General features: G+C 43.2%; 1 protein-coding gene across 10 annotated transcripts in view; it reads right to left on the reverse strand.

The window, feature by feature from the left end:
- The window catches only part of LOC138246371 (carnitine O-palmitoyltransferase 1, liver isoform-like), a 389,657-nt gene that overhangs the window by 249,570 nt on the left and 116,230 nt on the right, over nucleotides 1-23,857 (reverse strand). For all 10 annotated transcript variants that reach the window (XM_069200934.1, XM_069200927.1, XM_069200924.1 and 7 more), the window contains 2 exons: nucleotides 13,071-13,208; nucleotides 2,283-2,360 (listed from right to left, as the gene is read on the reverse strand). In XM_069200934.1, the coding sequence (XP_069057035.1) occupies nucleotides 2,283-2,360; nucleotides 13,071-13,208 (216 nt within the window). The remainder of the gene's footprint in view (nucleotides 1-2,282; nucleotides 2,361-13,070; nucleotides 13,209-23,857) is intronic.

The following is a 23,857-nucleotide window of genomic DNA, read 5'->3' on the forward strand; positions in this document are numbered from 1 at the left end:
TCCTGCACCATATGCAATTTAACATTATAGCTATGCACTCCTCAAAATTACTAGATGTTGTAGGGTCACCTTAACGGGGAATGGGTCATCTGGAAGGTCAACCCAGCAATCTTCCCCAGGGTCCTCACTTTTCCAAGACACTTCTAGTTCAAAATAAGAGTCCTTGGGGTAGGATGGGCTTTTCTGATCTGACTGGGGAGATTCTGGGTGTGGAGGGGTGTATGAGTGCATGGGGATGGAGCCACAATTTTAGGGGCAGAGGGTAGTAGCAGTGGACTGATGTCCCTATTCATGGCTCTCTTTGGAATAGAAAAAGAAGTGGGGAGGGAGTCTCAAGATAGCTGATCTTCAAAAGTCAGCCTTCTCTTTTTCAGGACTTGGAAGGGTGAATTATTAGCTGCTCTTGTGACGGGGCGGTAAGGATTTCCTCAGTAGATGGATGGATGAAGATATTATATTTCACACGTGAGAACTCTGGGAGCTGCAGGATCAGTTCCTTACTAGACTCCAACCTTGGAGTTAAAAGTTCCTTCTGTGCCGACCTCTGGGTGGGTGTGACTGGCAGCCTTGGCACTGACTTTGGTTCCAAGGCAGGACTGTTGGTGCCTTGGGGTTGAGGTGGTGGTGATGGTTTACATGGCTTGGTGTCCTTCGCCAATGGCTTACTGGTAGTAAAGTGTGGCTCTCCGAGTAGAAAAGTTTCACCTGCTGGAACTTCAAAGTTTGGTGCTTTTTCAGGCTTGGCTTAGGGCTCAATGTTGTGACATGGATGGTAGAATGCTGTCCCTCCCAAGCCATCATTCCGGTCACTGCAGCCATTTGGTTGAGGTCACAATTTACACCCTGCCTAACGAATAAGCAGAAGAAAGCCAGTTCTGCAACCACCTGCCTATCCCTATGTACATACAGATGTAAATATGCAGTATTTCTACAATGCAAACCTAACCAAAAGACAGCGGAGTGCACAGGGTCAAAGACAAAAACTAGTGATAGGTGATTTGTGCATGGTTAATGCATCGTGATGCATTGTTCATTAAAGGGGTGTGTCTTCAGGTCTTCCCGAAACTGAAACAACCTTGAGGTGGCCTTATGGATACAATATGATTCCAGATGGTGGGTGCATAAACAGGAAAGGCTTTCTGGGTTTTTTCTCCTTTGTATACTTCTATGTCTGCAGTCTGAGGGTGTACCGACCGTAAAGAGCAGAAACCATTGGAGACAGTGAGCTTGTCTACAAGATAAGCGGAAGTACTGGTCATTACGATTTCTCAATGGTGCAACTGGTTTTGAAGATGGTGCAGAGTGGGAGGGGAACCAATGGACTGCCACTGGTATGAGGGTAATGTGATCATCCTTCTTCAAGCCCTATTTTACGAACACTTCTATTAGTACATAGGTTGGTATGCAAAGCTAGATTCTGGTCACACACAAAAAGGCAGCAAATTGTTTTTGCAACAATTATCTTAGCACATATGGCCCTTAGTTCCTCCTCTTAAAGCACTAAGCACACACTATGGTGGAAGGAAGAAATAGTGCATTTCACACTGGTGTTCGGAGGGGATACTTTATGCCCATGAGACTGAAAGTAAATTGCTCAAGAACGCCAGGTCTAATGGCATATAAGTCCAGACCAGTTAAGCCGGTGTCATTACCAAAGCTGGCAATTAATTATGCTCTGCTTTCTTCTAAGATTTGGCTATTCTTATATCTTCAGTTTTTGCTACAAAAAGAAAATGCAAGAATGCCCCTGTGCAGACACTGAAAGAGGTATCAATACAGATGACAAAACTTTGCTCTCCACTCTTCTGATATGTTGGGTAGGATGTGTGTTTCCGTTATTATGCAGAAGGGTAGGTCACAGGGACCCTTGCACAAACAGTTTTAAAATGACATTTCTTTTCAAAGAAACATTCTTTAGTAGTGCCTGGCTGCACAGGAATTCACAACCAGGTGTTAATGAGGGAAAGCAAGAGGCAGTACAAAAAAGTAATGGCAATACCATTGTAGTGTAATGTATGGGCTTCATTAATTGCGTGGCAGACACAGGCACCTTAGAAATACTATGGTACAGACTTCATTACATGCTTGTCTGACACAGGGACCTTAGAAATACTAGGGTATGTTTGACAAGTATAGTACAGAAAGACCGGTATCCAAATAACTGCACCATGATGAACTGTAGAGGAAAAAAGCTCTAACGTTGTGTTGTACAATGAGGTATTATTGAGGGGAATGATATGTTTAGAAAAAAAGCAAAGGTAGCTAGAAGAAATAGGTCTTACCATAGCATAGTAGTTGCTGTTCACCATGATAGGACTTCGTCCACGCAGATAAATATATTCTTCCCACCAATCGCTTACCTGAAATAAATTAAAAGAATTAATTCAAGCAAATAAACTGGAGAGAAACTTGAAGCAACAAAGCAGAAACAAGAGAACAACAAACAGCAACAGACAAGTCAAGAATCGAGGTAAGCAGACATAAGAGGGAAAGAGGAATGTAGCCACAGGAAGTAGGCATGAAAATTGAAGAAGAAGTACCAAGGCATGAGTGAAAAGACAGATTCTGAATATGTGAGAGCTTTGAAAAGAACACTAAAAGGAACAAATATAGATGCGAAAAAACTTAAGAGGGAACAGAGCAATGGAGAGACAAGAACAAAGAGGATAAGATGACATGAGGGAGAGTGATACCAAAACACAAGTGAAGGAGAAATTCTGACATTGAGATAAGGAAAAGCAATAGAAAGAACAAAGATATGGTCTGGTACAAGAAAGGGAGAGCAAAGAGTCAGAAAATTATTAGGCACACATGTAAGCAATGTCGAACCTAAATTTAGACACAAATGGGCTAAATGGAGGAGCAAGGCAGCTAGACACGAGGGGGCAAGATGTGAAATAGCAAACTGAACAGTAAGAGAATGTTATTAAAAACAACAAAAAAAAGAAAATCAGATTGTCAGGAGGTTACAAGGACGGGTGTAAGTCTACCAAATGGCAGAAAGGGCTTAGAAAGAGAGGAACAAAAAGACAGCCAAAGACGAAGCCCAAAAAATTAAAAGTAGTAGAAGCCCAAACAGGAGCTGGAATCAATATAACTGGAGCTAAAGACGGTGCAGATCGAAAAGCTACTTGAAAGGCCTGTGACAGAGAAGTTGAGGAACACCCTGTGCCACTGGAGGTGTAGCGGACTGACTGTTAGCCAGTTGGGCCACTAAAAGCCCACTGGCAGAAGTTAAACTGATGGTCAGTGGGGCCAAAATGCAGCTCAGAGAAAGCCAGAATGAATATGTAAATCTTTAGTATGGCCTCTCTGAAGGCCACAACTAACCATGGAATCAATGATGTACAGGGGAACTTGGGGCCCATCGGCTCCAGGTTTAGCATCTGGTCCAAAGAAAAAGGCAAAGCTGGTATCTTGGCTTCCCAAACATCGAATTAATGGCCACACTCTAGAGAAGAGTACCGGGATGTCAAAAAACAGCCATGCTTGCACGGTCTTTTTTTTTTTTGCCTCTTGAATTCGCCTTTAACTTACCTGATTAGAACGACCTGAACGAGGGCCAGCCACCTGTCCTCACGATGTGAATCAGAAGTGACCCTGCTTCTTGTGCCTGGTACCACGGCTTGGCTACACTCTTCCAGAAAGCTTATGGAAGCATCATGGAGCACTTGTCAGGCTTGGAATTATGTCTGGAGCTGAAGCTCCACAGGGAAGAATTTTGCTGGTCTATAACCAGGCACAGAAGACGGCTGGAAACCTGTTGTCTTTGATGGTGACATCCTTGCAAACTGCCAAAATAATTTATGTAAAGCAATAAGGCTTAAGCAAGAGAACCAAATTCGATAGCAGGTGACCTCCTGAACAGCATGGAGGGTTCTCATGTTTGGAAGTGGAATGAAGTTGTGAAGGAGGGCCAATGGTGCTGGGTGCGCAGGTGCTACTGCAAGAATTTCCAAATTCAGTTTGACGCCTGGAGAGATCACAATGTTGGAAATCTGCATTTAGAAGTATCCATCAGAACTGGTAGCCATACAAGTTGTAACACTGCAGCGGTCAAAAAGCTGTTGTAGGAAAGTACCTCCTTTGATATGGACATCCCCCACTTTTTGCCTGGTTTCGGGTGCAATTTTGACTGTAAGTGCACTGTATCCCTATTAAACAGGTCCCCAGTGCCAGATCTCTTTCCCTAAAACTGCACAGTCGTTTTCCCCAATTGCCAAAACTTTAGCTACCACCATAAGTTCCTAGTAAATGGTACCCCCGGTACTTAGGGCATGGGGTACTGAAGGAAGGCCCCTGAGGGCTGCAGCACAAATGTTTCCACCCTCAGAGACCCCCTCACTAAGTGCACACTGTGTTGCTTTCACAGGCTGCGCGTCTTGGTGCAGAACCAAAATGAAAAACGCGGCATGGCTCACAGCCTGTGTGTCCTGCCCACTTTGCACTGTATGCAATATATGTAAGTCACCCCTCTAGGAGGTCTTCCAGCCCTAAAGGCAGGGTGCATTACGAGGCCATACCTGCCTGAGCAGGTATGTCCCTGCTATGTCTTGGTTGATTCGCAGAAATAGTAAATGAACAGTGAAGCCATTTTAAGAAGAAGTGCTGGATACTGGTCATTACGAGTTCCCCAGCTACATGACGGCTTCATGACAGTAGGGATGTTTGGTATCAAACACCTTATTTTAATAAACTCTCACTGAATTCAGTGATAGATTTATTAATACATGCACTCAGAGGGCACATTACAGATGCCCCCCTGAAAAACCTACCAACTCCTAGCGTGGGCACTGACTGGTCAAAACCAGTACAGCCAACTTAAGACCGAGTTCTGGCCCCCTGAGCTGAGAGCCAATGCTCTCGAGGGCTCAGAACAAAGGTCTGCCCTGGGCAGAGGTGTGACCTCTTCTCCCACGCTAGATGGACATTTCAGGGAGGGGAGCTTCAAAGGCTTCACCACCTTTGAAATGCGACCCAGGCCTCTCCAAATGGTGTAGGAGGCAGACCCCCAGTCTAACCCCTAGGGTGGACGAGCTGAAGTGGGCACTACTTTTTAAATTCCTCCATCCTGCATGGAAGGAATTAGACCAATAGGGTTAGGGCTATGCCCACCTCCCAAAGTAAGTAGTCATAGGAAGGGTGTAGTCACCCTAAAAGTGAGTAGGTCATTCTCTACCACCTGGCACTCCCTGTAACACCCCTAAATTCAGTATTTAGGTGGCACCCCTGAACTCTAGAATGAGATTCTTGTCGACCTAATAAAAGCTGGACACCACAAAGCCGCACGTGCAGAAAAGACTGAAGACATACACTGACTTGGCCACAGCCCTACTGGCCTGTCTGCAGTCTTCAAAGAACCTGCACAAAGAGACGACTTGTCCTGCAGCCCAGAGACCTCCAAAGCCTTGGGAATGACTGCCTGCCTTCAATAAAGCACAAGAACTCCTGTTGACAGCAGTTCTGTCCAAAAGTCATATTAAAAGAATAACTGCGAAACCGCCACCTGGGACCACCTCTGCACCTGACGCCCCTGGCCTGAGTCCCAGTGGCCCACCAATCCAGTGAAGGTTCCCCAGCGCTTCTGACGAAGAGTCCACTGTGGGCTGACTCCAGCCAGGCTCCACATCAATGCCTGCAGCATAAATCTGAGGGCTCCCCCCTGACCACGACCTGCCTGGTTGGCTGTTTCTATTGACAAAAGACACCTCTGCACCTGGAGCCACTGTGCCTACGGGAGCTGAACCACAATCCCTGGCATCTCAACTTATCTGGGCAGCTGTGAGTTGACCTCTCCCAGCCTCCTGGCCAGAGCCTGCAGTCAGTTTCTGAAAGTCATCCTCTCGATTGAATAACATTAGGCACCCGATCCTGTATTGGCACTCTGCACCCGACCACCTCTGTGCCACCTACAGTTTAAGTTTGGAGCTGCCTTGTGGCACCCCCCTTGTACTCACCTCAACCCCAGGAGACCGACACTTAACCCCGCTTTACTCACCTGTAAGCAGTGCTTCAGCGGATACCCACTATCTCCATTGGATAGCATTGGGTGCCTAAAGCTGTGTTGGCACTTTGCCCCTGGCCAACCCTGCGCTGCTGAGGGTGTAAGCTTAGTGCTGCCTTGTGCCCCCACAACCACAGCCCACTCCCTTCCCCCCCCAGCTCACCTCATCCCTCGGAAACACCACTTGTACCTACCTGTGAGCAGCACATCATCAACCCCTCCTCACAAGTCTCCATTGAGTAACATTGGGCACAGACTCAGACTTTGACCTCTGAACCCAGTCGCCCCGGGCCGCTGTGGGTGCACTCCTGGTACTAACCTGAGCATTGCCCACTGCTAGTCTAAAACCCTGAAGATTGGGATTGAAATTTGTGTACCTACCTATGAAACTGCATTCTTGTTTTCCTCCTGTAGATTAACACTGAAGACTTTGAAAATTGTTGAATTTTGAAACAGCAAAGTATTTTTAATATGAAAACAGTTTACCTTATAATGAAGTTCTTTGATTCAAAGCATATACAAAAGTAACCGTTATTTTTCTAAATTGGTCTCAGATTTATTTTTTGAGTGTGTGTCTCATTCACTGCCTTTGTGAGAAGAACAAATGCTTAACACAACTCCTTTGATAAGGTTTACTGCTCGCCAACACTACCACAAAAAGAGCACTAGACCTATCTATTTCTGCAAACCTTTGGGGATCCACTGGACTCTTTGCACAGTGTACTTCATTTTAGCACACTATATATAGGGAGTCAGCTTCTTTCAGCTGCCATCTAGATTCAGCCTGCACTGGAACCCAATTATGAAGATGGAGAGGGCAAAGGATCTTAACTTGCATAACAGAAGCAATTTCAGTGACAATGGCACACACAGATCATGGTCTCAGGAAAAATGTAAGGATACCTGTTGCATTGTGTAGCTGTTGGGTGGGGACCTAAAAAATGTTGATAATTTTTCAGTGGCATTCTAAACGTACAATTTAGATTTCTACTCAAGGTTTTGGGTTTTAAATTTCTTCAGATACTAGACTTTTCATTTAAGAACAGAAGGAATACAAAGACATTATTGAAAATTCCTTAAGTTGAAGCAGTAATTTGCAGAGATAAAAATGGTTTGATCTATGACCCATTAATACAGGCATCTCCGTATGACTTAGAGCTACAGAATAGGAAACAGGAGATCAGGTTGGGTGCAGAGGGTCAATGAGTCCAGGAATCTTATGATTTGTCTAACAGGGCACTGCTAACAACTAATCTCAAGAGTCAACACTTTAAAACTATATTTCTTCTGTATCATACACCAGCAAGGGTTGGTATGTGGCAGGCAGACAAGGTGGTAAATGCAATTGTGGAAGCGTGGATGCAGAGATCGTCCATATGTTTTTTAATGCCAAAAATTAGCAATATTTATACAGGAAATTTAAAGATTTGGGGGGTTAGTACTGGGTTTTGATGTCTAGCACACCTTCCCTTGTGATTCTGAGGGTGCCGGAGAGACTGGATAACAATGAAGTACTTAGACGGGAATTGTGCTTTCTATTTATTGCCTTTGCTGTTGCTCGAATAAATATAACATCTGAATGGCTAAGCGCTAACCCCCCCACCCCCAAAATTTTCGATGTGGAAATTAAGATTATTAGCAATTTATCATATCAAAACCTCTCTGTATAAAATGAAAGGATGTAAGTAACAGCACAGGAGCCAGAATTTGGGCTCCACTAACTACTTGGATGCAGGCAGCTGAAGTGTAGCAAAATGACATTTTGAAAGCTGCTGTTATTTTTTTTTTTTTATTATTCAAGAAACCCGGCTGCTGCGTTCTTCTCATGAATAGACTGAGGACCGATATTACTGTTATTTATTGCACAACACTAACTGTATGAGGGTCTAATTTCCGGTCTAAAATTAATGTTATATTAACATAATTGCAATGAAAATTGTAGGCCGCTCTGGATTTGGGATTATTGTAGCTGCTATTGACTTGTGCCCTAAACTGTGGATTTCTTCTGAACTGTAACTAATTTCTGCCACTGGTGATTGGTTGTCATTCTTGCTGCTAGTATTGTTTTTGTTCCACTACACTGTGTACTGTTTTTTGTATTTACTTTTCTGCTGATCACTGATGTACTTTGCTGAGAAAAAACAATTTTTAAAAGAAAAAAAACTTTTGGGTCAGCATCCTTTGAGGATCACATAGCTCATTGTGACAGCCATCGACCACCAAACATTTGTTTAGTGGAGGTCACAGGGTCACTTACGGCCCTCAAATGTTTTTAAAATATGCTAAAAAATAAGCAAGGAACAAGGTCAGTCCCGGTAAGTAGTATCAAGTTCTGGGAAGGTGGTGCAATTGCTATGACTCTAACATCAGGGCCAGAGAGAATTCACAGATCATGAAAAATTGTGTTTTTTATTTTTGATTATTTCACAGATGTTAGAACTGTCAGCTCTCTGTGTGGTTTCCCCTATCTTATTGGCTTCTAACCTCCAGTTTTGATCCTTTGCTCAACTTAGTTTTTGCTGGCTTTAGGATTCTGGGCACTTTACCACTGCTGGCCAGTGCCAAAGTGCAAGTGCTCTCAGTCTAAATTGGATTTGTAATTGGCTTATCTATGATTGGTATATTTGATTTACTAGTAAATCCCTAGTAAAGAGCACTTGAGGTGTTCAGGGCCAGTGAATCAAATGCTATTCGTGGGCCTGTAGCACTGATGGTGCCAGCCACTTGAGTAGCCATGTAAACCTGTCTCAGACCTGCCACTGTAGTGTCTGTGTGGGCAGTTTGGAACTGCCAGTTCAATCTGGCAAGTGTACCCACTTGCTAGGCCCAAACCTTCCCTTTTACTACATGTACGTCACCCCTAAGATAAGCCTTAGGCAGCCCCATGGGGAGGGTGCAGCATATTTAAAAGGTAGGCATGTATCAATAGGTTTTACATGTCCTGGTAACGATATACTGCTAAATTTGGTTTCACTGTTGCAAGGTCTATCTCCCCCATAGGTTAACATGGGGATTGTCTTGAAACATCTTTCAAGTGTAATTTCCCATTGGGAGCAGCCAGAAATAAGGAGTTTAGGGTCTCTGAACTCAAAATTCAAAAATACATCGTTTGGTGAGGTTGGTTTTTAAATTTTAAGTTTGAAAATGCCACTTTTAGAAAGTAGGCATTTTCTTGCTTAACCATTCTGTGCCTCTGTCTTCCTATGGAATACACGTCTGGGTCAGAATGACAGTTGGGATGCTTGTGAATACACTCTAGACAGTCACACACACGGAGATGAGGCGTGCCCTGCATATCCTGATGGGTCTTCCTCGGCTAGAGTGGAGGGAGGAACTGACAATTGCACCTGAATAGACACAAAGCAGTCTCCAACCCCCTGGATTTGGTCTGGGGCCTCTTGTGCACTACAAAGACTTTCCTTTGAAGTGTGCCCACTTCAAAGGCAGAAATGAGTATAAGTATTGGGCCTTGGAGACTAAAACTTTAGAGCACTTCTGGACTGAGGATATTCTGCCAGGAAGAAGAGAGATATGTAGTAGGAGGGACTGCCGCTCTGCCTGTTGCTTTGCTGTGCTGGCCTGGTGCTTGCTGCTTCTGTCCTGGGAGTGAAAGGACTGGAATTTAGTTTCTACATCCTGCTTTCCAAGGTTCTCTAAGACCTTGAACTGAGCTTGCCTCCTGTTAAGAAGGCTCAGGGACATAAAAGACTTCATCAGCAAGCACCTGGGCTCTCTTGCAGAGAGTAATGACTCACAAGGTGGTGCCAAATCCAGTTACTGGGCGCTTGGGAATTATTTCTGGTGTATCCAAAACGAAACCAAGTGCATGGATTCAGAAGTGACTTCTGAACCGGTGCCGCTGTCTGTAATAGGATTCACAGTCCCTGCTGACTCCCAACAACCACGACTGACAAGGCAGGCCCGATGCTGCTGCAGTGCCTCTGAAGTCCCGGCACAGTGTGAGTCCTGAGTGCTGTATCCCCAACGTCTGGGACACCGGACTCCGCCAGAGCACCTGTGGCCCCATGGTGTAATCATGACACAGCAAAGCTGACGCCTCGTGTCTTGACCTTCTGGATTCATTGACTCTGCTGGATCATAAGGCACTGACACTTCACCACCAATGCTGTATCACCTCCCCTGTAACCATAAGGAATTGACGCCTCACCTCCCTTGCCTGGCAGTAAGGAATGGACGGCCTCACCTCCCTGGTAGCAGTAAGGAACAGACGCCACACTGGCTCCAGCAACGCCTCACTTTCCCTACTCCGTACAACGTCTTTGTTTCATTGTTTACCAAAGGTACTGTGCCTGGGGTTTGTGCGACTCCATGACCGACCCACACTCCCTCACAAGTGGTGTCGGACTGCTGGAAGCGACTCAGTCAACGACGCTGTGATAGCCCTAGTTGTAGTTATTGTATTTCTAAGCACTTTTATTGAGATTTAACCTTTAAAAATTCTTATCTTTTCTTGTGCATGTTAGATTTTTTTTGTTTTGGTCTTGTTTTACTCAGAAAAATATTGGCTATTTTTTGTAAACTGGTGTGGACTGAGAGTGAGAGTGTGTGTGCATGTGTGGTGTGTGTGTATACTTTCAGGGGGGTAGAATTCCTATCGCCCGACATCCGGGACATATTGTTTGGTGTCAAGGGCAACAAGTTTTCATGTTTATCTTGTCCTTGGGACACGTAGGCCAAACCCCCCTACAGCACAAACCCCTTGCCTGCCAGTTTACAGAGAAGGGAACTGTCTGCAGTTAACATAATATGTGTCTCCATATGTTAATGCTGTTCAAACTTGTTTTATGGTTCAATAATTAAAAGTCTTCATTACTAGGGTGAGCGCTATAAATAAATGTTTTAAGGCCACACTGTAGTACTGACAGTGGTTCCAGTAAAAAAAAAGAAAAAAAAAAAAGTGTACACACATTAGAAAAGTTTAACAATATGAGGCTAAGTATAATGCTCCCAGAATGCTCTCTGATTAGATGCAAATGTTTCCAGAAGCTTATAAGCAAGAGTTATCATTTGTTGCTTTCAAAATAAAATATTCAGAAAAAAATGGAAATGGGGATAAAAACAAAAACGTTTCGCATCTATCATTTTAGGTGCTATTTCTTTGAAGCATCATTCAGTAAAATGTGTTGGTGCATGCTAGTATTTTAAAAAAAATATTCCTAATGGAAAATCATGGTTACCATTTTAAACACGATTATAAGAAACATGAAAATAAACAAGCAGTGGCAAAGCCAACTGATCCAAAAAAAAATTTTTGTGAGCCTTTTGATTTCACCCATGCCTCTCTTGTTCTGACATGGCTTTTGTAACACTTTATTTTTGTGGGAGCTGCCAGGCTCTCACCATTGTAGCAAACCCTGGCAAAAAGAAAAATGTTTTTGGCCTCAAAAAGCACACATTGCCACCAACGGCATAAAGGCCCCGCAGACCACCTCCATGGGGCACCCTCAGCACAGTACTTGCCCTGAGTGAGTCTAGAGGGGGGCCTCCATGTTCTTTGCAGGGGCGCCCCATCCAGTTTTGTTACGCCACTGATTCCCACAGTGGTTCCTGGCAATGAACAGAACTATTTTGTGTGCCAATATGATCCTTGTGGATGAGCACAATGCGATCACTCACAGTAAAACCAACTGATAGAGACAGAAATAAAAGTTTAATAAAAACAAAAGGTCTTTGTTAATGCCAGACCTAATTAGGGACCCGATTCTTAAAGAAAGTCACAAAAGTGTACCCATGGTATGCCTTTGAATTAGAGGCCTTGATAAATTCACAAGAACTTACAGAGGTAGACCAGGAAATCGTACTCTTAGAAAATATTTGCGAACTGTATTTTAGCACACGCAAATATGCATGTGTAAATTTGCCAATGTGAAAATCTATTGAGCGTTTACAAGTTCACTTTCACTCTAACCACTTTTTTCCCCAACCCTGGAAGAACTTCTACTTTTGCCCTTGTCAGGAATAAATTTCCAAATTTCTCATTATGGGAAAAGATTAGAGAAGAGGTGGTGAAAGTCCTTAAAACATGCTATTATCAGAGCTCTTACTTAATGAGATTGCTGCCGTAATTTGTTGCCGCACTACATGACACCAAAGGGACAAGTAGATTTTTTACAGGACAAGTAAATTTAAGAAGCAACCTGTCCTACGGTCAAGTAGATATTTTATTAAATTACACACCCCTGACTTTGCCTCTAAGATAAGCTTGACTGCTCTTGCCAACCTACTAAGGGGGTAAGCAGGGGTTATCTTAGCTGTGTGGCTCCCTTACCCTGACTAGAGTGAGGGATGGGGTGCAAACCACTGCCAACTACAGACCCCATTTATAACAAAAGACAATCTTTCCAAACTAATTGTGTACATTTTCATAGTCACTTTTGTAGTTCACAAATGCACTGGGTTTCTGTAACCCCGACCACCAAATCTTCTACTGAGATGGAGTTTAAAGGAATATGTATAGAATGCTTTCATATTGGCTGTATTTCCAAGATGATGGACACTGCTAGGTACCAAGAGAAGCTACCCAAGAATGTGTGACTGACTCAGAAAGGAGGAATATAGAATTCGTAAGACACATATGTATCTGCTTAGTCTTATTATGCACAACAAAGGTCCAACAGTTCCATGCAACCTTTGGAGTCAACGATCTGATGGGCTTGAAAATAGAAAAGGTTCTACCACATGTTGAAACAGAAACAGAGAAGGGAGGGAGACCTAGACAGGAAACATGGCAGTAGTGAAAATAGAGATTGAGTAATTAAGTGTCTAGTGTCGCCATTCAACAGTGTCTTTTTACACCCACTCACTCATCCGAATCTGGAAAAAACAATAATGTGCTATAGAGAAAATCGAAGTATGACACTGGTGCCAAGTATGAAAGAGACAACAACCAGATCAAAGAAGCTTTGTATGATAATATGCCATATCTTGAACCTGAGAACAATTTCTGAGCATGAGTTAAGACGAAGGCTGCAGCCACAATCTGAGAGCTGAAAAATGAGAGGAAACATACTTAAAAGAAAGTTTCAACTGAAATAATTCCTCTTACGTAGTTAGACGCCCACCAAGATTTCAGCCTCAGGTACCACTGCAGCCGGGGAGCTAGGTTCACCTCAAAGTCCTTTGCCAAGGCAGTCATCCTTTTGAATTGATCATCATCCATTAGAGGCTTGACAGACTCCAAGTACTGTTGGACAAAAAGATTCCGATCAGGGCGCACTCAGAACATTCCACATAGCAACAAAGGCTATTCAAATATCACCACATGGCATGAATGCAACGTTACAATGATACTCATGGCACACAAATACTATCAAACCCAATGATTCGGAGGGCCTGGGAAGAGTAACTATTTTTGAAATCATATTTATAAAGCTGTGATTGGGCTTAAGTGAGCTTCAGGGCAGGGCTGAGAAACAGCAGAGTGAGGGTGGCTCCCAGGGTTGGTATATCAGGGGAAATACAGGTCATGATTGAGGTGCACTGATTTAGAGGTATGTCAAAAAGCATTTAGAGGATTGGCGAAAAGGAAGAGGGTTAAGTGAGGACTCAGCAACACCATTAGAGCTGGGTGTGGGTGCCTAGCATGAACTATAAGGGAGGGATAGGGTTTCAGCACTAAGGACATGAGACATGCCTAGAATTGCAGGGGTTCCTCTGTATCATAACTGAGAGTGTACTCTGTGGTGACCAGAGGATCAGGAATGCTTAAAACTTGATGATGTCATACAGTGAAGACCCTCATGCAACAGAAGTACAGTACATCAATTAGCAACAGAAGGATGTGTAATTAATCTACAGGTCACTTGACCCTGCATTTTTCACATTATAGTGGTGTCAACGCTCAATCCTTACTTGGTGTGACTGGTGGAAGTCAGTGAGGTATTTTAGGGAATTTGATAACAATAGTAAAAAGAGCAAAAAGGGGACAGAGGAAAGAGTTTTTTTTATGTGCTTGAAACTTGATGAAGAATACCATGTCCAATGATTATACCGCTCAAGTGAGTAGTGGCTAGGGAAGCCAAGGTAAAGAGTTAAAGCCTGTGCAATTGACTGTAGTCGACACAGACATAAGCACAAGTCGCAGTCCAGGGTAAAAGTGTCCTTATTTGAGGTGACAGGAGGACATAAAATAGAAGAATAAAAAATAAAGTTATGGCTGCAATGTTCTCCGAGTAAGAAAGTTCAGCAAACTATCACTGCCTCAGGAATAAAAGTGTGGCATAACTGAAAAGTTAACTTACCTGTAGTAATACAGCAATGGACTATATTTCAGCCACCTGGGTTTTTTTTTTTCCCTTTTAAAAGCCAACTGTACTTTTCATGTTGAGAATTTAAGGCCCAAAATATAATAGGAAATGTAAAACCAGAAATCACATGAAGCAAATTGTTGTGGAAAAATATCCAGAAAGCATAGCACTTTCAAACATTACATAAGACCACCAGGCAGCCTTGTTTGCTGTCTCGGTACTGTTAGGACAGAGGACATACAGAATGCTAGCTTCTGTTGGCGATAGTAAAGGTTATTTCCACAGCAATGATAGTCAACTCAAAATACAAGTTGGAACTCTGTAGCACAGGAATTTGGAGAGGATGCCCTTGCCTGTGAAAAATACACTATACAACAATAGTTAATCAGCATTGGTAATTACCAGACATTTATACTTAGATGATTTCTTCCTATTTGCCAGTGGCAATCCAGAAATACCTGTAACCTCCTAAGTAGCAACGTCTGATTATTAGCACATCCATATCTTTGGGACTTACGGTGAACTCAAGTTTAGAGATCGGTAGGGGAAGTGTGCTACCAGGCAGTACTATCACTGAAGTTCGCTTCATGGATAACAAGCTGGGGTATTTGTGCAGTTTTACTGAGGTTCAAAAAACCATAACAGGTGGGCATCCTGGGAGCAACCATGAACACAGTATGTGTAGTTCACTCCTTTCCATTATTCACAAGTGGTGGGAATGGCCTGCGCCATAGGATGAACAAAACAATGCCATTCTATTAAAATGTATCACTGACTCCATTCCTACTTAATGTGCAGGTCTGCCCCCCCCCCCACCCCCCACTTGAGGATCACAAATCATCTCGGTCCAAATCTATCATGTTTCTCTCCGGAAGGCAAAGTTAGAGCAAAACTAACAAAGGGGGAGAGTAACAATCACTAAAAGTAATTGCATTACTATGTGGTCATTATTATTCCTCTTTCATTCTGCTCTCCCAGCTTCCGAACTGGATAAGAATAATGGGGTGTTATACAGGGCAAAGTGAATGTATGTTGCATTAGGCTCCAAGCACAAAGATTAAGTAGAACTACGTGGCTGATGCTAAATCTTTTTCAAGAAAATGGACCAAGGGAGTGACCGAGTATTACTCACAAGAATAAGGAGTGCCCAGATTCTTAATCCCTTCACTGCCAGCTCCCCCCCCCCGTCCCCCTACACCCCCTCCTGTGCCAAGCCTTTTTTTTTGGCTATTTCAGGCAGTTCATGCTTAGGCCCCCATAACTTTTTGTTCACGTAAGCTACCCACGCCAAATGTGTCCTTTTTCTTTTTCCTAACATCCTAGGGATTCTAGAGGTACCCAGAGTTTGTGGGTTCCCCTGCAGAAGACCAAGACATTAGACAAAATAAAGAAAAAAAATAATTTTTTCAAAAAAAAAAGGAAAAAAGGGCTGATGAAGATAGCATGTGTTTTTTCCCTGAAAACGGCATCAACAAAGGGTTTGCGGTTCGAAAATCACCAAGTTCCCAGCTTTCAGGAACAGGCAGGCTTGAATCAGAAACCCACATTTTTAAACACAATTTTGGCATTTTATTGGGACATACCCCATTTTTACTATTTTTTGTGCTATCAGCCTCCTTCCAGTTAGTGATAGAAATGGGTATGAAACCAATGCTGGATTCCGGACAGCTAAACATTTCAGAAAAATAGACTAACTTCTGAGTTCAGTAAGGGGTCATTGTGTAGATCCTTCAAGGTTTTCCTACAGAAAGTAACAGCTAAAAAACAAAATTGAAATTGAAGTTAAAAAAAAATATATCATTTCTGTCTGTTATCTTCTATAACTTTTTCCAGCTATGGCAGTTTTTTAAAGCAATACACCGTTACGTCTGCTGGACTCTTTTGGTTGTGGGGATATATAGGGCTTGTAGGATCATCAAGATCCCTAGGTACCCAGAGCTAATAAATGAGCTGCACCTTGCAATGGGTTTTCATTCTATACCGGGTGTACAGCTATTTATTTGGTGAAATACAAAGAGTGAAAAATAGGTATCAAGGAAACCTCTGTATTTCCATAATGGGCACAAGAAAAGGTGTTGAGAAGCAGTGGTTATTTGCACATCGCTGAATTCCGGGGTCCCCATACTAGCATGTGACTTACAGGGCATTTCTCAAATACGTCTTTATAACACACTGTCTTACATACGGAAGGAGAAAATGTAGAGAAGGACAAGGGGCAATAACACTTGTTCTTCTATTCTGTGTTCCCCCAAGTCTCCCAATAAAAATGGTATCTCGCTTTTGTGGATAGGCCTAATGCCTGTGACAGGAAATGCCGGAAAACACAACATGGATGCATTACATTTTTACAGTGAAATCTGATGTGTTTTTTGGAAAGTGCCTAGCTGTGGATTATGGCCTCTAGCTCAGCCGGCACCTAGGGAAACCTACCAAACCTGTGCATTTTTTAAAAAAATAGACACCTAGGGTAATGCAGGATGGGGTGACTTGTGGAGCTCTCACCAGGTTCTGTTACCCAGAATCCTTAGCAAACCTCAAAATTTAGCAAAAAAAAGAAAAACACTTTTGTACCATTTCCATGCTGCAAAGTTCTGGAATCTGAGGGGAGCCACAAACTTCCTTCTACATAGCATTCCCCCCACATCTCCCAATAAAAATTGTACCTCACTTGTGTGGGTAGACCAAGTGCCCGCAACAGGAAATGCCCCAAAACACTACATGGACACATCATCAAAATTATCAAATACAAAAATACCTGTTTTTGCTCCTGGGCTCAGCAGCCATTTAGGGAAACCTACCAAACCCAGACATTTCTGAAAACTAGACACCCAAGGGTCCAGGTAGGTGTGGCTTGCATGGATCACCCAGTGTTTTCTTACCCAGAATCCTCAGCAAACCACAAATTTTGCTTAAAAAATAATTAAAAAAGAAATAAAAAAAAATCACATTTTCCCCACATTTCTGTGTGGGATCACCGCACAAATTTCCTACCACTCAACCTTTCTCTCAGTCTCCCGATAAAAAATGATATCTCACTTGTGTAGGTGGGGCAAGTGCCTGTGACAGAGAGGAGCCAAAAACATGTTGAAACTGAGGGGGAATCAAAGTAGGTCCAAAAGGGCAGTTTGGAAAAAACAAAAATTGTTTTTAGGCTGACAAGTGGGGCAGAATTTTTATTGATATAGATGCGACATTGCTGGGTGGTAGAAATTGTGTGGATTCCTGCAGATTCCACACGGTTCCATCACAAAAATGTGGGGGAAATGTGTGATTTCAAGCAAAGTTTAGTTTTCAGATGTGTCTAGGTCTCGTAGATTTTTCTACAGGGCAGCGTCTCTAAATCCAAAAAGTGCAGCCCTCACCATTCCAAGTGGGACGATTTTGAGAGTTAAACAAGCTCTCATGGCCCAAATTTAAAACCTAAACCCAAAATAATCAAATGTCCTCTTGCTTGTCGTTGGGATAAGCTCTTTTAGTGTGCGGGGGAGAGCTGAAAGACTGTTACCTCCTTCAATTGGGGTTGGGACATAACCATGCCCCTAATGGCTGGTTGCCACGAGCTCACTATTTTTTTTTTTTTTTTTTTTTTTAATTCCCTTGCATCTAGTAGGCTTTCTGACCCCTAACCCCCCCCATCTACCCCCCCCCCCTTCCCCACAAGGGAGGATATCTGGGGTAACTGTCCCATCTGCCCACAGGGGGCAGAACAATTTGGTGCCCATTTATTTGGGATGGGCTTATGGCCATACCCCACCCTCTTTTTAAAAAACAAAATTCTTCCATGGTGTCTGGTGGGCTTTCGGCCCTCTTGGGGGCAGATGGACCTTACAAAAAATAGGCTGATCTGCCCCCAAGGGGAGCAACTCCTGCCCAAGGGGCAGCCCCCCAAACAAAACAAACACACCAATCCCTGGTGCCTAAGTGGTTTCTGAAATAAGCCGATCGGCAGAAATGTCCTAAAATAAATTTGCCCTCCAGGAGAGCGACCCTTGCTTTAGGGGTCTCTTCTCATCTTTAAAAAATAAAATGTAAAAAAAAAACAAATCCCTGGTGCCTAGTGGTTTCTGCCCCCCTTGGGGGGAAGATCGGCCTAATTAAAATGGCCTAAAATAAATTTGCCCCCCAGGGGAGTGACCCTTGCCTAAGGGGTCGCTCCCCTTTAGAGAAATTATCGTTAAAAAAAAACAAATCCCTGGTGTCTAGTGGTTTCTGATTGGCCTAATAAAAATAGGCGATTCCCCTTCCAGCCCTGCCCTGGGCGAGGTGTGTGAGGCCCTCGGGGGGTAGCGCTAACGCTTCCCCCGCCGGCCGGCACAAGGACATAATTGTTATGTCCGTGGCACCCGAGCGCTGCGCCAAGGGGCGTAACCATTACGTCCTTTGCGGGCAACGTGTTAAGCTACAAATGTCTGGGTGGGTCTTTGTAAAGGCACCACAGATGCACCTACATGGATATATCTAGATTTCTAGCATCCCTGCAGTCAAGAACCCAATGGTCTAGGTTGCAAAATAGGTGAAGAATGTATTCCAATCATAGCTCTCACCAAAAAGACGGGGCTATTTAAACGGCAGCATGGTGCTCTCTGGTCGTTCTGGGAATAGAGTTTATACATAAGAATGCAGTTTTCCAATTCAGCAAGTAACTGTTTTACAAAGCTGAAGATCTACAAGACCTGTTCATACAAGCAGCTATGATCAAGCTAAGGCCCAACTGAAAAGCTAAATCTTTAAAGCAGAATGCTTCTCTAGTGTCTCAATGTTTAGGAAAAACAAACAGACAATCTATAAAATGCTTTTGATGGGCTCAATTGCTGTGAAAATCAGAATCGAAAACAGATGAACATTGTACAGGCTAGGAATATTGCTGGGGTTCAAGAACTTCTGGGGACTTCCTTATGAATTCTCCTAATGCGTCAGCATTAGACGGAAACTTTCTTCCCAGCTCTTCACGTCCTTTTTTTTACGTGCCTTTGAGGCGAACAGATGAAAACACAACTCACGAAAGCATTATATATATATATATATATATATATATGGAAAATGTCACTTACCCAATGTACATCTGTTCATGGCATGAGACACTGCAGATTCACATGCTTTGCACATCCCGCCATCTAGTGTTGGGCTCGGAGTGTTACAAGTTGTTTTTCTTCGAAGAAGTCTTTTCGAGTCACGAGATCGAGGGACTCCTCCCCTTTCGGCTCTATTGCGCATGGGCGTCGACTCCATCTTAGATTGTTTTCCCCGCAGAGGGTGAGGTAGGAGTTGTGTATTATAGTAATAGTGCCCATGCAATGGAGTAAATATATATGTACATAATGTGGTTTAAAGTTATATATTTTCAAATTTACAAATGTTCAAGATCAACTTCGAAACGGCTACAGGCTCCCGGGGAGGCGGGTGGGCGCATGTGAATCTGCAGCGTCTCATGCCACAAACAGATGTACACTGGGTAAGTGACATTTTCTGTTCGATGGCATGTGTAGCTGCAGATACACATGCTTTGCATAGACTAGTAAGCAGTTATCTCCCCAAAAGCGGCGGCTCAGCCTGTAGGAGTTGAAGTTGTTTGAAATAAAGTTCGTAGTACTGCTTGTCCTACTGTGGCTTGTTGTGTTGTTAACACATCCACGCAGTAATGTTTGGTGAATGTATGAGGTGTAGACCATGTGGCTGCCTTCCATATTTCAGTCATTGGAATGTTTCCTAGAAAGGCCATAGTAGCACCTTTTTTCCTAATTGAATGTGCCTTTGGTGTAATAGGCAGTTCTCTTTTTGCTTTGAGATAACAGGTTTGAATACATTTAACTATCCATCTGGCAATGCCTTGTTTGGATATTGGATTCCCTGTATGAGGTTTTTGAAAAGCAACGAACATTTTTTTTTTTTCCGTATTTGTTTTGTTCTATCAATGTAGTGCATTAAAGCTCTTTTGATGTCTAATGTAAGTAGTGCATTTTCAGCTACAGAATCTGGTTCTGGAAAGAACACTGGTAGTTCTACTGTTTGATTTAAGTGAAACCGTGATAGGACTTTTGGTAAGAACTTTGGGTTAGTTCGTAAAACTACTTTATGCTTGTGTATATGAATAAAGGGTTCTTGTATGGTAAATGCCTGTATTTCACTTACTCGTCTTAGAGATGCGATGGCAATGAGAAACGCTACTTTCCATGTTAAATATTGTCTCACACATGAGTGCATGGGTTCAAAAGGTGGACCCATGAGTCGTGTTAAGACAATGTTAAGGTTCCACGAAGGAACTGGTGGCGTTCTTGGTGGAATAATTCTCTTTAGGCCCTCCATAAATGATTTTATGACTGGGATCCTAAATAATGAAGTTGAGTGCGTAATTTGCAGATAAGCTGAAATTGCGGTAAGATGTATTTTAATGGATGAAAAAGCTAGCTTTGACTTTTGTAAATGCAGTAAGTAGCTTACGATGTCTTTAGCAGATGCATGTAATGGTTGAATTTGATGATTATGGCAATAATAAACAAATCTTTTCCACTTATTTGCATAGCAATGTCTTGTGGTTGGTTTTCTTGCTTGTTTTATGACCTCCATACATTCCTGTGTAAGGTCTAGATGTCCGAATTCTAAGACATCAGGAGCCAAATCGCTAGATTCAGTGATGCTGGATTTGGATGCCTGATCTGTTGTTTGTGTTGAGTTAACAGATCTGGTCTGTTTGGAAGCTTGATATGAGGCACTACTGAGAGGTCTAATAGTGTTGTGTAGCAAGGTTGTCTTGCCCAGGTTGGTGCTATTAGTATGAGTTTGTTTTGACTCAATTTGTTTACTAGATACGGAAGGAGTGGGAGAAGGGGAAAAGCGTATGCAAATATCCCTGACCAGCTCATCCATAACGCATTGCCCTGAGATTGATCTTGTGGGTACCTGGATGCGAAGTTTTGGCATTTTGCGTTTTCTTTTGTTGCAAACAGGTCTATTTGTGGTGTTCCCCATCTTTGGAAGTAAGTGTTTAGTATTTGTGGGTGAATCTCTCATTCGTGGATCTGTTGGTGATCCAGAGAGAGATTGTCTGCTAACTGATTCTGAATCCCTGGAATAAACTGTGCTATTAGGCGAATGTGGTTGTGAATCGCCCAATGCCATATTCTCTGTGCCAGGAGACAACTGTGTTGAGTGTGTTCCTCCCTGTTTGTTCAGATAATACATTGTTGTCATGTTGTCTGTTTTGACAAGAATGTGTTTGTGGCTTATTATGGGTTGAAATGCTTTCAATGCTAGAAATACTGCCAGTACTTCTAAATGATTTATGTGAAACTGTTTTTGCTGAGTGTCCCATTGTCCTTGGATGCTGTGTTGATTGAGGTGTGCTCTCCACCCTATCATGTCATCTGTTATTACGTATTGAGGCACTGGGTCTTGGAAAGGCCGCCCTTGGTTTAAATTTATATTGTTCCACCATTGAAGCGAGGTGTATGTTTTGCGGTCTATCAACACTAGATCTAGAAGTTGACCCTGTGCCTGTGTCCATTGTGATGCTAGGCACTGTTGTAAGGGCCGCATGTGCAACCTTGCGTTTGGGACAATGGCTATGCATGAGGACATCATGCCTAGTAGTTTCATCACCATCTTGACTTGTATCTTTTGTTTTGGATACATGGCCTGTATTACCTTGTGAAATGTCTGTACCCTTTGTGGACTTGGAGTGGCAATCCCTTTTGTTGTGTTGATTGTCGCCCCTAAGTATTGCTGTGTTTGACACGGCTGAAGGTGTGACTGTGTAGTTGAGTGAGAAACCTAGTTTGTGGAGAGTTTCTATGACATACTTTGTGTGTTGTTAACACCGTTCTTGCGTGTTGGTTTTGATTAACCAATCGTCTAGGTACGGGAACACATGTATTTGCTGCCTCCAGATATGTGCAGCCACTACTGCCAGGCATTTTGTAAAAACTCTTGGCGCAGTTGTTATCCCGAATGGCAACACTTTGAATTGGTAATGTACCCCTTGGAATACAAACCTTAAGTACTTTCTGTGTGAAGGATGTATCGGTATATGGAAGTATGCATCCTTTAGGTCTAGTGTTGTCATGTAGTCTTGTTGTTTGAGCAATGGGATTACGTCCTGTAATGTCATCATGTGAAAGTGATCTGATTTGATGTAGGTATTTAATGTTCTGAGATCTAATATAGGTCTTAGAGTTTTGTCCTTTTTGGGTATGAGAAAGTACAGCGAGTAAACTCCTGTTCCTCTCTGATGAATTGGTACCAGTTCTATTGCATCTTTTTGTAACAACGCTTGGACCTCTAGTTCTAGAAGATCCATGTGTTGTTTTGACATATTGTGTGTTTTCGGTGGGACATTTGGAGGGAATTTGAGAAATTCTATGCAATAACCATGCTGGATAATTGCTAGTGTCTGTTGTTATTTCCTCCTAATGTTTGTAGAACTTGGTTAGTCTCCCCCCAACAGGTGTTAAGTGTTGGGGATTTGTGACGTCCAAGTCACTGCTTGTTTTGAGGAGTTTTGGGACTTTGGACCTTTCCTCTACTCTTTTGGAATTGGCCCCCTCTATATTGTCCCCGAAAACTTCCCCGCTGATATTGGCTCTGATAAGTGGGCCTTGTTTGTGAGGTTGTGGGTTCTGTGCTTTGTCCTTGAAACTGTGTTTTACGAAATGTGCCTCTGCTCTGTGGGGAATAGAGTGCGCCCATGGCTTTGGCCGTATCAGTGTCCTTTTTAAGTTTTTCGATAGCAGTGTCCACCGCCGGCCCAAACAACTGCTGTCCGTTAAATGGCATATTCAGCACGGTTTGTTGTATTTACGGCTTGAATCCTGATGTACGCAGCCATGCGTGTCTCCTTATGGTCACTGCTGTATTTACTGTCCTAGCAGCTGTATCTGCTGCATCCATTGTCGAGCGTATCTGATTGTTCGAGATACTCTGTCCTTCCTCCACCACCTGTTGTGCCCTTTTTTGGAACTCTTTGGGTAAGTGTTCAATGAAATGTTGCATTTCGTCCCAATGAGCCCTATCATATCTCGCCAGCAATGCCTGTGAGTTGGCAATGCGCCATTGGTTGGCCGCTTGTGCTGCAACCCTTTTCCCCGCAGCGTCGAACTTGCGACTCTCCTTGTCTGGAGGTGGTGCGTCTCCTGAGGTGTGCGAGTTCGCTCTCTTGCGAGCTGCCCCTACTACCACAGAGTCTGGTGTTAATTGCTGCGTGATGTTTACAGGGTCTGTTGGCGGTGGCTTGTATTTCTTCTCCACCCTTGGAGTTATGGCCCTGCCCTTTACAGGCTCCTGTTTGGAGTGTTTTAGCATTCCAGGTAGCATAGGGAGACTTTGGTATTGGCTATGTGTGGAGGATAGTGTGTTAAATAAAAAGTCATCCTCAATAGGCTCTGCATGCAGGGTGACATGAAACGCAGCTGCTCTTGACACCACCTGTGTGTAGGCTGTACGGTCGTCAGGTGGCAACGGTCTCACTGGATAACAGTCTGGGCTGTTATCTGATACTGGCGCATCAAAGATCCCATGGGTCTGGATCATCCTGACTCATTCCAGTATGAGTTAGGGACTGCATCAGTGGTGGAGTGGCTACCAGTGATGTGTG

The sequence above is a fragment of the Pleurodeles waltl genome, chromosome 7 (genome assembly GCF_031143425.1).
Source record: "Pleurodeles waltl isolate 20211129_DDA chromosome 7, aPleWal1.hap1.20221129, whole genome shotgun sequence".
NCBI classification, from domain to species: Eukaryota; Metazoa; Chordata; class Amphibia; order Caudata; family Salamandridae; genus Pleurodeles; species Pleurodeles waltl.